The sequence below is a fragment of the Rhipicephalus microplus genome, chromosome 1, assembly GCF_043290135.1.
Source record: "Rhipicephalus microplus isolate Deutch F79 chromosome 1, USDA_Rmic, whole genome shotgun sequence".
In the NCBI taxonomy this organism is placed as follows: Eukaryota; Metazoa; Arthropoda; class Arachnida; order Ixodida; family Ixodidae; genus Rhipicephalus; species Rhipicephalus microplus.
The window spans coordinates 261,660,143-261,673,423 of record NC_134700.1 but is presented as its reverse complement, the minus strand read 5'-3'; the positions used below and the strand labels follow the sequence as shown (position 1 = coordinate 261,673,423).

At 44.8% G+C, this 13,281-nt stretch overlaps 1 protein-coding gene across 1 annotated transcript; it reads right to left on the bottom strand.

Moving 5' to 3' along the window:
• Positions 1–9,486: 9,486 nt before the first annotated feature.
• Positions 9,487–12,069, bottom strand: LOC142814886 (U6 snRNA-associated Sm-like protein LSm6). Its single transcript, XM_075894103.1, has 4 exons — positions 11,953–12,069; positions 11,693–11,802; positions 11,509–11,622; positions 9,487–9,597 (listed from the first exon to the last, which is right to left on the bottom strand). Exons 2-4 carry the CDS (start codon positions 11,781–11,783, stop codon positions 9,563–9,565), a joined length of 240 nt encoding a protein of 79 aa, XP_075750218.1. The 5' UTR covers positions 11,784–11,802; positions 11,953–12,069; the 3' UTR covers positions 9,487–9,562.
• Between the last annotated feature and the right edge of the window lie 1,212 nt (positions 12,070–13,281).

Here is a 13,281-nt window from a genome sequence, read left to right as displayed (position 1 = left end):
TTGCAAAATTCTTGTAACAGCATGTTCACATAGCAAAAGTGCACGCATTTCTCTTCATTACATTAGAGGGAAATGGGCCTTCTAGGTAAGACTAACTTTAGAACAAAATAAAGTTGAATTTGATAGAATTGTTGACGAGATAATGAAGCTAAAAGGCCTCGTAGCCAACCATGTATTTATGGCAGCCAAGTCTCGCAGAAGGAATAAGCAACTGCCCAGAATGTGACATGATGTTTTGGTGGAAATGCAGGTCCCTGATCATTTTAGATTTGTACAAAAGATCACAAAACTAAATATGTCGTGATGCTTCAGTGTAACTGTGGCACTAAAACCGTATTACCACACTATTACAGGCTAATGTATGAAAACAGAGTTTCTCAGTGTACCATGTGCGTTATTTAAAATCACGTTTTTTTGCTTTATAGGGCTACGCTCTTTACTGTATGCTTAGTGCAATATAAGGAAAGTTCTGGCATTCAAGTGGCTTTGCACACACAGAAACAAGTGAATTGACAAATCCTGACACATTTCGTTGCGTTATAGTGCATGTTATACTGTTTCATACTAAAGTTCATAACGACAGTGATTATGATTGCTTATTCAAGACTAAAATTTTCTTCCAGCTGACTTAGTTTTCAAAAGCACATGCTTTGAATGACGTTCTGAACTACGTACCAAGATTTTAATTATCTTTACTTCGATTAATGTGCTAAATGAATGTGCCATTTCAGAAGCTGGTACATGACCAGTATTGTCAGAAAGATAGCAATGGAAGCATGTAACATGTGTGTTCTATTACTGGTGAAATAATTTTGACAGATAAAGTTCGAAGTGCTTGAATTTCAGCGTGGCAAACGAAAAGTACTATTTTTTGTGCGTCCTAAAGCACCACAAAATTAGTATTGCAATAACCTCTCACTACTGCTAGCATAAGAATTCCTGAACATAATGGTTAATCATTCTTATGAAAAAATGTTTTACAATGTAAAAAAAAAGAAGTGTCATAAGCGCAGCATTAATGACTCTGATTAGAAAGCCTCCAGTGTAAAAAGAATAAAAGAAGAAAAATGATGTAAAAGCTACCATAACATTGGTCCTAATAATGTGCATTGTCATGTCTATGTAATTCTGTGCGTGTGGCTCAGAACTTGCTGCAGGTTAACCATGGATTTAATGCACACTGATTGAGTTTAATCAGACACACATTAGTTACATTGAACCGATTACATTATTCAAGTTACCACATGCACAAAAGAGCCCACATTTAAAACAGTACCCTCCCTCGTATCAGTCAATCTTTTTGGCATTGTCTTATAGAGTTGGTGTGATTCATTGATGACCATTTACTGGATTTAACAGTTCTGCAGTGGCTGATGCCCACAATTAGCATCTTGTTTGCAATGTGACTGTACTTCTCTGTTAACTCAGATCACACACAGCTTCCTTTGGCTATTGTTGCATTATACTGCTGAACAGTGACAAACTGTTTCAAGATGGCTCATGCAGTTAACCAGGACAGTGCCTGATTATGTGCAGTGAACACTGCACTGATGATGCATTGTGATGGCAATAGACATGGCAGGGATAGTGTGTGAAAGTGATTGCACCTGCGAAAGTGATTGCACTGATGGTATGGTATATACCGACGCCAAGATTTCGCAAAGGCACTGACACCCGTCCTGAAAATTTTTACAGACCACTTACGTATGTTGTGTAATCACAATAATGACGTATTACCGTCACTAGTCAATGTTGTGTATGTTTTCCCACCTTGCCAAACCACTATGGCAAGTAAGACAAGAACATGGCGTAGCGTTTGCAGAGCTGCATAACTGTGCTACTTGAATGTTTGTGCATTGAACACTGATGGTTGTGGTCAGACCACAACAAAGTGAATTTTGTCTGTAACAATAAAACATCATCTTTTTATAAAAGCACTGTATATTCATTAACAACAAAACATCAAAGCTCTGACAAAACTGATTTACTTCTGAAGAAAAAAAATCGTAGCACAAAACGACACAAGAACAGACAGGTACATAGAACTGCTACCAGTCTTGTGTACCCGTTTGTCCTCTTGTCAATTTTCACTACTATTTCGTTCTTCGCAGGTCATGAACCAACAAGCTGATGAAAATTAGGCTTGTGCAAATAGTGAATTTTAGGTTCTAAGTGAATGGTGATTTGGTTCGAATAGTTTCAAATCGTATTCGAATGGTATAAAGTAAAATAGGTGTACTTGTAATTACCCAAATAACCTGCGAAACATGTTTTAAAAATTTAAACAAGGCCTGTGCTAACGCTATTCTTCTTGGATTAAAGGAAGTGGAAACGACTGAATAGTAGCAGGATTTGACTGTCAGTAGAATGCAAGTGATAAACTGTAAAATATGTTAATTGTAACTTTTACTATGCTTGGAGCATATAAGCCGGTATAACAAATTTTTAAGCTGATGAAATTGGCATGACGAATTGATCCTAGAATAATATTTTCATTCAACCTTGGAAGTAAGGCTTCGTGGCAGTGCTATTTCTTCTGGATAGGTGTTTTCACGGCTCAGCGTTTCTTCACTGCGGTGAAACAACTTTTACTGGGACACCTATTTATTTAAATACTTTAAAATTTTTATAAATTTAAATACTGTACAATTCATTCGAATATTCGAAACATTTGAGTACTTGCACAAGTCTAATCAAAATGTTTTGCTAAGTCAGATTTACTTACTCTCATTGTGTTGTGGTCTGTTGCGAACGACGGACCGATCCCGCCGAAGCCACCACTGTTGCGAAAGACGGGGACGCCAACACGGCCCCGAAGGCGCCACTGCTTCCAACTCCGCCGGGAAGGTCACCAGCCGTTTGGTAGCGTATGTTTATCAGCTCGCGACTGCTTCTGCGCAGAGCTGATAAGACGAGCGGACGAGACGACGGTGAGTTTAACAAGGTTTATGTACAGCATATACACAGAGGCATTACAAATTCGGCACTGGGGCCGACAGAGACTCGAAGAGCCGAGCTCTCCTCTCTAATACATAGGTCAACTTTTCGCCTAAGACCGCTGACTCACACACATGTCGGCTCTCCGACATGGGGACTCCTCTCTCATAGGACCTCCGATCGCGACGCGCCGCAGGGCTTCTTTTATTAGCACCGGGTCCAACCAAAATGTCCAATCAGAAGCGCCGCTGGTCGTCAGGGCAGACTCCTCAAATGGGGGTCGCCGCGCCATGCGTCAGACCACCAGACACGAGGACGCCGGCTCGCTGTCACGTGCGCAGCTGACTCAATGCACGTGGGCCAGAGAAGCGCCGCGCGTGTTCACGCCGTCGAGATGTTCGCGTCAGGCGGACTGCGGGCTGGCCTTGACCCAGATTGCCTTTTTCAGAGGCACGGACGTTTGACGAGGACTCGCTGGCATAACAGCATCCCCGCCGCCAGACAATGCACCGGAAAGACGAGCTGCTTCCACGGGGCTCGGATGTCAGGTGCGCTCGTTCGCCAGGTCCCTCCAGGTTCGCCTCCAGGGCCATGGGGAGAATACAGCTCCAGACTGTTCCGGGAACACGTCCCATTTTTGACGACGGATCCCAGCTCCACTGGCTTGTCGCCACAACTTGTCGACCAGCTTCACTCGTCTCTTCTGACCATCTTCGGTTTCAGCACTTGTCGATGGTTCTGCAACTTGCTAAGAACGGTTCGACAACAGACAACACACGACACACGCAAGTGCCTTCGGTCACCCGACAGAACACCAGACAAAGTATAGTACAACATATACCTATCTACGTGTCTATCGGAATTTTGTTCCCTCTACATCAAGAGGCACATGTGGGACACAAGACTCTTAAAATGACAACTCAATTTTTTTTCCCACGTACAACAACGTAACGAATTAGAATACCACAAAGTTGGCCCCTTGAGATTACTCTGAACGAGAGCGCTCAGCCCAAGTCGTGATGAGGTCGAAATTTCGCCCCGAATCGCCAGCGAGAAACCGAAAGGTTGAGAAGTTACTAGCTGGAATGCACTGCTCAATGCACCTGCATTAGCGTTTACCTTTCTTTTTTTTTTCTTTAGCGAACGTCAAAGTTGCGCTGTGGAGCAACATGCTCCACTTCAGTAACCGGCCACTTTTAGGCGACGATACCTATGCGGCACCAAGAGCGGCTCACACTTTCGACGTTGCACAGGGGAACAACGATACGGCTTGCTACGGATTGACTCCTCACCGCTTAGCTCGATATCGTGTTCGATCACCCTCATGTTTCCGGGGCGGTCCGAAAACACGTCTTCAAACTCGGAACCAATCTTTCTCAGGTCCTCTTTCTCAGGTCCTCCTTCACTTAAGCTAGGCTCTAGGTTTATCTGCTCCCGGATTACTTTCGATCCCCCTTCGATCACCTCACTAGAACTCAAATTTTCTGCTTCCTCTTCCTCGGAAGCATTCAACAGCTGATTTACGACCGCTTGATGTTGAACATTGGGTTTTATCAAGTTGTAAATTTTGTTCTGCCGCCTTCCTACTTGCACCTCATAATTTGTATCGCAAGGCTTCGATAATACTTTGGCGGGCCCTTCCCAATCAACCTCAAGCTTGTTCCTTTTGGATGGCTGCAGCCGCATTACCTGATTATCAACTTCAAAAGCGCGCTTCTTCCCCGATTTCTCGTAGTGCTCCTTCGACAGCACTTTTGTCGCGTTTTTCTGGCTTTCCACTAGCGCTTCAATTTGGCTTTCCACTAGCGCTTCAATCGAGAGATCCTCACTCTGCTCTCGAATGAGCGTCTCTCGATCAACTCTCGGCAGCTCGCTCCAACTTTCCGCTACAGGCGAGAGCGTTGCAGCCCTCTCGCTCTGACTCAATGGCGCCATGTCGTCTCCCCTTTCTCCGGAAACCGCACCGGTCATGTCGGCGACGGGCCGCTCGCGTGACTGCTCACATGACTCATGCGGAAACTTTCCTTTCTGGGGTTCCGTCGACCCGCCGACAAGGTCACTTGAGAGTTCACCGCATGGAACCAGGTCCAGCTTCCGCGAAAGCTTTCGCGCTTGCGATCGCGTGAGGGCCATGCACGCAAAGTTGGGGAAGAACGATTTGCCCTGCTCTTTGAGGAGCTGCTCCGAGTTGTTGGAGAAAAGATAAGGAAAACGATCGTTCAGCGCGGCAGACACAGCCGCTTCGGTGCGAAGCTTACCGAACGGGCCTTCAATGACAACCGTGGCGATTGGTAAGCGAACACTCTGCTCCTCGGCGACTTGCCTGATCCACGCGCATTCTCCTGTGAAGTCATCCGGAGACACCAATGAAGGATGGACAACGTCCATGGTTGCCGCTGAGTCTCTAAGTGCTCGGCACGTTTTCTCATTCACCCTAATTTCTTGGAGATACGGCTCCAACAACCGCATGTTTTTTTCTGATTCTCGGATTGTTGCGAAGGCAAATTTTTCCTGACAGTTTCTCGCGATGTGTCCTTCCTTTTTGCAGTTGTAGCAGATTAGCGGCTTCCATTTGTTTTCCGGTTCTAATGCCTGTGTGGTAGAAACCTCACTCGATTTCTCCGCTTCTGTTTGCCCTTCCCCTACACTGTCCTTCGTAAGAGACGGGTCCTTCTTGAAATTACGGTGGGGAGCGGGTTTCCGTTGATCAGGTTTCCTTGAAAAGCCCTCTTTCCTTTCATCCTTTTCAACGCGCGCTGCCCTGCTATGCAACTTTCGGCGAGTATAATACTCCTCAGCTAACTCAGCTGCCTTGTTTAACTGTACGTCCCCAAGTCTGTCCTGCAGCCAAAGTTTGACATCCTCCTCGATGCAGCGGTAGAATTGCTCCAATGCAACGCATTCCACCACTTTATCGCGGTCGTCATAAACCCCTTCGCCCTTGAGCCATTCAATCAAATCGGCTTTAAGACGAAACGCGAAGTCAACGTGTGACTCATTCCCCTTTCTAGCATACCGGAACCTTTGCCTGAAAGCCTCGGGTGACAACTTATAACGTCTCAAGAGCACTTCTTTAACCTCGTCATAGCTCTCAAACGCTTCCCTCGACAAGCAAGTTATCGCGTCGGACACTTCGCCGGGAAGAAGAGCTAGCAGGTTCCGCGCCCAAAGAGGCCGCTCCAAAGCGTTTCGCTCACAGACGTGTTCAAACTTGACGAGATACTTCGCCATGTCCTCGCCTACTACGAACGGTGGCAGTTGGTCCCGAATTCTAAAACCACTGACCTGAATCGTCGGGGAAGCTACGCTAGGCGCCTGCGAACACTGTAGGATTGCCAATTCTAGTCGTTTCATCTCAAGGAGCTCCTGTCTCTCGGCCTCCTCGCGCTCGCGACGTTCTACTTCTCGCCTTTCAGCCTCCTCACGGCGTGCTTTAATATCCACCCAGGCCTCATCGACTTCCCCAGCCGACACTCCCTCATCCTTCATGATCTCAAGGATCGCTTGCTTTCGTTTCGCGCGGCCCAAAGTAATGCCGAGTTCCTCACAAATTTCGATGAGTTCCTTCACTTTAAGGTTCTCCATCATTCACACTAGCCTCTTGCTGTTTGCCCCTGTTAACAATTTACTTGCCGTACCCACTATAAGTCAACTAGCAAGACGCGCAAGCAATTTTTCACTCTCCCGTGTTTACCCCCTCCGCATTAACTTTGGTTTCAAAGCACTTCGACTTTGCTTGAAACGATCAAAGCTCACTCTAATGCTTCACACAGCCCTTCTCTAAACTACTACAACCTGAGCTAGAGTAGTCTGGTGAACTGAGGGGAAAACATCAGGCACTCACCGCATCGATGTCGCTGACGCCGGCCGATCCCACCGCTGCCACCACTGTTGCGAACGACGGACCGATCCCGCCGAAGCCACCACTGTTGCGAAAGACGGGGACGCCAACACGGCCCCGAAGGCGCCACTGCTTCCAACTCCGCCGGGAAGGTCACCAGCCGTTTGGTAGCGTATGTTTATCAGCTCGCGACTGCTTCTGCGCAGAGCTGATAAGACGAGCGGACGAGACGACGGTGAGTTTAACAAGGTTTATGTACAGCATATACACAGAGGCATTACAAATTCGGCACTGGGGCCGACAGAGACTCGAAGAGCCGAGCTCTCCTCTCTAATACATAGGTCAACTTTTCGCCTAAGACCGCTGACTCACACACATGTCGGCTCTCCGACATGGGGACTCCTCTCTCATAGGACCTCCGATCGCGACGCGCCGCAGGGCTTCTTTTATTAGCACCGGGTCCAACCAAAATGTCCGATCAGAAGCGCCGCTGGTCGTCAGGGCAGACTCCTCCAATGGGGGTCACCGCGCCATGCGTCAGACCACCAGACACGAGGACGCCGGCTCGCTGTCACGTGCGCAGCTGACTCAATGCACGTGGGCCAGAGAAGCGCCGCGCGTGTTCACGCCGTCGAGATGTTCGCGTCAGGCGGACTGCGGGCTGGCCTTGACCCAGATTGCCTTTTTCAGAGGCACGGACGTTTGACGAGGACTCGCTGGCATAACAGGTCATAGGTCGGCGAACTTGCTGATGAGTCTACTCACTCGAAATCACTCACTCAGATCGAGCCACGAGTCTAGAGTCTGAATTAGTCCTGTTGCAAAAAGTTTTGTGATTGCGAGTCTGAGCGAGTTCGGCATGGAAAAATTTTGGTGAGTCTTGAGTCCGAGTGAGTGCAAAGCGCAAAATGTATTTCTAGGGTGAGCCTGATTCACTTCCACTTTCTTTTGCCGACCTACGGTCCTCTTTAGCATTACTATCATCTTTAGCGTTGCTATCAGCCTTAGCATTACTATCAGCCTTACCAGGATTTACGTTCATGCTCATGTCTACTCAAATGTATTCTAAAGCAGGGTTGTTTATACACCATTTTCAACATTTATTAATTAGAGGCATGAAAAACGTAGGGGGTGCCTTGACCTCCCCCCCCCCCACCGAATCTTCCAGGAATTTTTTGATGATTATTTCTTTGTTCTGTCTTCTCTTCCAATAAAAATGTCCTTGCTGCTTTGGAAGCACTCAAAACTCATTTTCAAAGATATGTCAAATGGCATCAAGAAGAGCACCGATTACGCAAGATATTGGTGTTAAAGAGTATTGACACTACTGTCGAAGAAGCTCATTCTAGGCTGCCGGACCAGTGAGTCAACTCACTCGGACTTACTCAGACTCGGATCGAATTGAGAGTCTCGAGTCTTATTGAGTCTGCGTGAGTAATGTTTTGGAGAGTGCAAGTGCGAGGCCAAGTGAGTGAGTCCAAAGCTCGAAATGTATTTCATCAGCTGGTAGAAGCGAGTTCAACAAGTTTTTCCGACCTATGATTGTGGTCATTCCAACTTTTAATTACACAGCTGCTCAGCAACTGTGTTTAATCCCAGCCATAGTTAGGCCCAAAATGCACCAGTATTTACCTCTAAAGAGAAAATCAGTTTCGCTGCAGGGGCAAAGTAATGAAAGCGATAGCAAGAAATTGAAAATATAATTTTCACTCGAAGAATGACGAGTAGCTCAATACCTGTAGTGCACCACTGTAGCACAAAAAAGAACGCTTGACAAGAATGCACAGGTGTACACAGGACAAGCATGAGCCAACAACTGTCGCAGTTCTTACATCATTGTTTCAGCAGCGTGCTGAGAGTGTCGACAATGCTAAACTTGACGCTCTTAGATATTTTGTTTTAAACTGCGGTGCGTGCAGTGACCCCTCTGTATTTTCTGCCACACGTTGGCATCTGACCCAAGGTTTTCCCGGCATTTTTCGTTTGTTCCACATGATGAGTTGGTACAGAAAGAGACCACAGTTTCGTGTGCCTCAAGGGCAGTTTTCAAAGTGAAAGAAAATGTAGGAGTGTTGCGAGATAAAAAAACACGTTCAAGCTCCTCTGACATCTGCGAACTTTCAACGGTAAATGGTGTATATAAATAACTCGCTGTTATTGCGCCGAAACAAACATGGTGCGTGACGAGTTATTTAAAGCAGTGTGCTATGGAGCAAGTGGTCACAGGTGTGAATCCCCAGTCTAGTGCTTCGGTACCGTTTTTTTTTTCTTTGTGCCTTTTATTTTTTATACACACACACACACACACACATGCACGCATACCTGGGACATGATGGCAATGGCGAATATCCATTGAGTGTCCATGTAACTGCTATCCCAATAAGAGCGTACTAGCAAGTAAACATTGATATGCCACAGCATACAGTACCACAGCATACAGTAAAAGTTCTGTGGAATATTAAAGTGAGAAAATTCGTGGACACTATGTAGTTGGAGCCAACATTTCAACGAGATGACTTGTCTCCTTGAAGGCTGCAGCTTTGAAAAACACTATGCCACTTATCAAAACACTGGCTCGAGCGGCCCTCTACATTCATAGGGTAATGTGAAATTGCAAATTAAATCTTGCCTTCTTTCTGTCATCTTTTATCAAAGGCTGTAAGCTGCAGTAGTCATGCATCGAGCAGCTTCGGGGGAAAGAAGCAAACTTTTGTTGAGGCACACATATATTTTCACATGACATACATCAGCAAATGCGGTTTTTATAGGCCACGGTCTTCATCTTTATATCCTTCTCTTCTGTGTGCTGATGTATAAAACTGAAAAAATAAAAAAAAGAAGAGGTGCTGTGAGACTTGCTAAAAAATATGAAGACACTAAAGAACAAGTCGAGCCAGGTTAATATACAATGTGAACTAGTCACTAGTACTTTTTCAACAAGAAACAAGAAACATTAGAGGCTTCAAATGTGGTTGACTTAACAGCTGGAAATCGCGATAAATCACTCCTAGGTAACAGTACTATACAGTACTTGTAGACTGAAATGCAACAATTAAGGCTAAGCAACACATATTTTTGTTTCCAGCATGTACAGTTTGCATTGTATTGGCATAATTTTGATTCTATTGGTCTACGCAAGAGCCAGCATTACCTTTAGCAGTAAACTTTGCAGCGAAATGAGGCAGTTATGAGCACATGCTCACATAAGTGTTACACTCCAGGTTTTCATGTATATAACATTTTAATCCATCAGGACTTTACTTTCAAAATAAGCAGGATGTTGCCTTGTCTTTTATCTAAGCTGTGCTGCGCCTCATATCACTACAACTGGCAGCACCACAGTAAATTAGATTGAGTGGAGTGAAATAAATACTACATTACTGAAAGTTGCTGAGAGAGCAAAGAAAGAGAGGAAAAGCAAGGAGGCTAACAAGAACAAGTATATCTTCTTAGATAACCTGCTCTGGGAGATTCGGCAGGGCCCTCAAACGAGGAAAGCTGGTTTGAAAGAGGTGCAGCACATGTACACAAACGCAGTTCACGATACAACACAATATACACAATTGCAATAAAATTCAGTTAAAATAGCAGTAGGGCTGTTTCATTCAGAACTTTATTATGTGTACACTCGGTTACTATGTACTTCAAATATAATCCTAAACAACCATATGTGTTTTGCCCGATCATCGTTCCCACTAGCCTTGCATAGTGCAGAAAATTTTGCTACTGGTTGTCCAAAGTAATTACGGATGATATATTGTTTACTTTTCCAATTTATCTACTTGGAATGTGTAACTGTTTCAAATCACTCATTGATAGGTTTAGTTTAAAGTTTTTATAAGAAATTTGTAGGTTTTCTCTAAAAACAATGCCAGTGAATATAGCCTTCATTTACCTTTGGTCATATCTGTGGTGGATTTCTCTAAAAACATTGCCAGTGAATATAGCATTTACTTACCTTTGGCCATATTTGTGTCAGTCTTCTATTGCAACATATCTTTTACTTGTTATTTGCTACATAACTTACTTCTTCTATTTGTGATATTTGGCTGGTAGCATCTCCTACAGCTTAATGGTGTTTGATCTAATTTCAAAAATATTTTTTACTACAAACTTCATAAACTCGATTAGCTTTGCAAGTACTCGGAATTCTATGCTACTCATTCATTGTTTGTCTCGCTTCTGTCTCCCAATCACACATTTTACTGTCTGCTGCATGTGTGCTGCAGTTATGTTGAATTTTGCCAAATTTTCGCCTCTCTGAACTCTACAGCATACCAATGCCAAGCACTGAATCCATATTTGATATATAGGTTACCGGCTTCCTTCTAATTGATTTCACTAAATCTGCCATTAGCTTTGGTCCTGGCCTAAATTTGGCCTGAATAAAGTAATTATGAATGTGGACCTATGATCCACCACGACTGCACTTTGAGAATATTAGATGATGTAAGGACTCGTATTTCAATGCTGCACACTACAACCACATATATGGGTGACTTTGACCGTACTGACGCAAATGTCTCGTCGACTGCACCACAACATTCAACATTTCAACGTACGCGGCATTGACTCATTGTGCCATGGGTAGTGCCATGCACGCCTCTCACAGTGCATACACCAGTAACGTAGCTACGAAATCACCAATTATTTCTTATCGTGCCTAGACACAACTGCAGAACTATCGCAATCAGTGCGACGTAAAAAGCTCACCGAAGTCGCTTGCTTACCATTATTTCCTCGGATGAACGCGTCGCCGTACTTGTTTTTCAGCTGGCCATTAACGTACTCTTCGGTCTGCTCAAGAGCAATGTTCATGTAGCCGTCGAGACACGCGAGAACACCTGGTGAAAGAGAAGCAGAGATCACAAAATGTCCGCAGTTTTGAACATGGCGCTCAGACGCAAACCTCACCTCGGTAGTCCAAACCAGAGTTTAACTTGACGACAACGGGACGCCCAATAATTTGCTTTAAAAACTCGCTGGGCGTTTGGCGTCGACTCATTGCAGAGCTCGGCAATTACCTGTCAAAATACATAACTACTGAGTATTTCGGCTGCACACAGCACAAAAGGAAATATGATGGTCAGGTCATCAGCTCCGTGAAATCTTATTGCTACAAAACAATGTAGTGTTTATTCGCAGGCTGCGAACACCAACGGGTAAGTACTTGCCTTATTCAGGAGAAGCAGAGGTGCAACAGTGGCAAGAAAATTAGCGTGCAAACGACGTAAACAAACGCTTTCGTTTGGATTAAAATTTGGATTGTGATGGCCGACGTGTGGACATAACAGCCCATTGTGGTGTGCTCAAGTTCTGGGAATAGGCTGTATTCCACTCCAAATTACTCTACAAATTTGATTAAAGACTATGTTTTGGGTTCTGCGGACCTCATATGCGAGATAGAAAGGTCTCGTTCGTCTGAGCGCTGTTTTCGCACACTGTCGAATTCCGCCATATTGCCAAATTTTGTAATGACGGCATTTTGAGCTAATCAGACAGGTCGTAGGCTCGTAGCAGCTCATCAATAAATGGTGGAATCTGACAATATCCATACAGCGCCTCCTCTATATTTAGAAGAAGCGCTTGTCCAGAATAGCACCCTTGAACTAAAGTCTGCTAAAGCGCCCAGAACGCCTGCGCAGTTCCATGCACACTCGTAGCGGTTGCCGGTCATTCTAAGATCCGGCTGATCAGAGTGAATTTGAACTCGGTGTTCGCATTTATTGGTTTTCACAAGCTTTTACAACGAACAAAAATTGTTACATCTGTACAGCACTTCTATTTTGTGTATACGTTTTAAATTTTTAAATTTTGCGAATTTAAAATTGGGCGAAGCGCGGCAAGTGATTGATCTGCGTTCGTAGCGCTTGCCTTCGATCCTTCTTGCCCCTCGCTCAGCGATATTAGCAGTTATCTCGCTCGGTTGGCGTGCCAACTACAGGAAAGATAAAGACAGCAAGTTGTGGCGCGCCGAGAACGGAAGCCGCTCTGAGCTACGCCAAACAAGTGAACCATGCATTCGTTGAAGATGCCTTAATCGGACAACGGATGTTTTCCGCTGCCCTGCGTAGTGTTAACCGGGAAATTTCTAGTTCCACGAAGATTTTCTAGCGCTTCCCGAAGGGAACGGGTGAGCACAAGAATTTGGACCCATAATTCGAGCCGGTAATGATTTTGCATGCGTACATATGACTTTATCCAGTTCTCCGTAAGCCTGACTGGACTGAGAGAAGTGCATGTGTCGCTTGACTAATTGGTGAAGATGACAGCCAAGCTCCTGTCGGGAAAATGCGTTTATTGAAAGGCTTGAATTCGAGTTGGCTCGGCTACATAGTTTTAGTTTCTTTTACTTTTGGCGTGTAGTTCAAATGATGCCAAGCAATTATAGGCTGCTTCCTGCTTATAAAGTTCTTGTAGCCGTGGTTTCAAAGTTTGTGAGTTTTTACTTCTAATAGTGTCACTCAAATACACGTGATGGGCTAAATGCTTTTAAAAATTAT

What these genes read in the sequence shown, in the direction of transcription:
- LOC142814886 (XM_075894103.1), bottom strand. Translation starts at nt 11,783, where the DNA reads ATGAGTCGACGCCAAACGCCCAGCGAGTTTTTAAAGCAAATTATTGGG. An exon ending in CTCTGGTTTGGACTACCGAG is followed by an intron (nt 11,623 to 11,692) that starts GTGAGGTTTGCG and finishes CTCTTTCACCAG; the next exon opens with GTGTTCTCGCGTGTCTCGAC. An exon ending in GTTCATCCGAGGAAATAATG is followed by an intron (nt 9,598 to 11,508) that starts GTAAGCAAGCGA and finishes TTATTTTTTCAG; the next exon opens with TTTTATACATCAGCACACAG.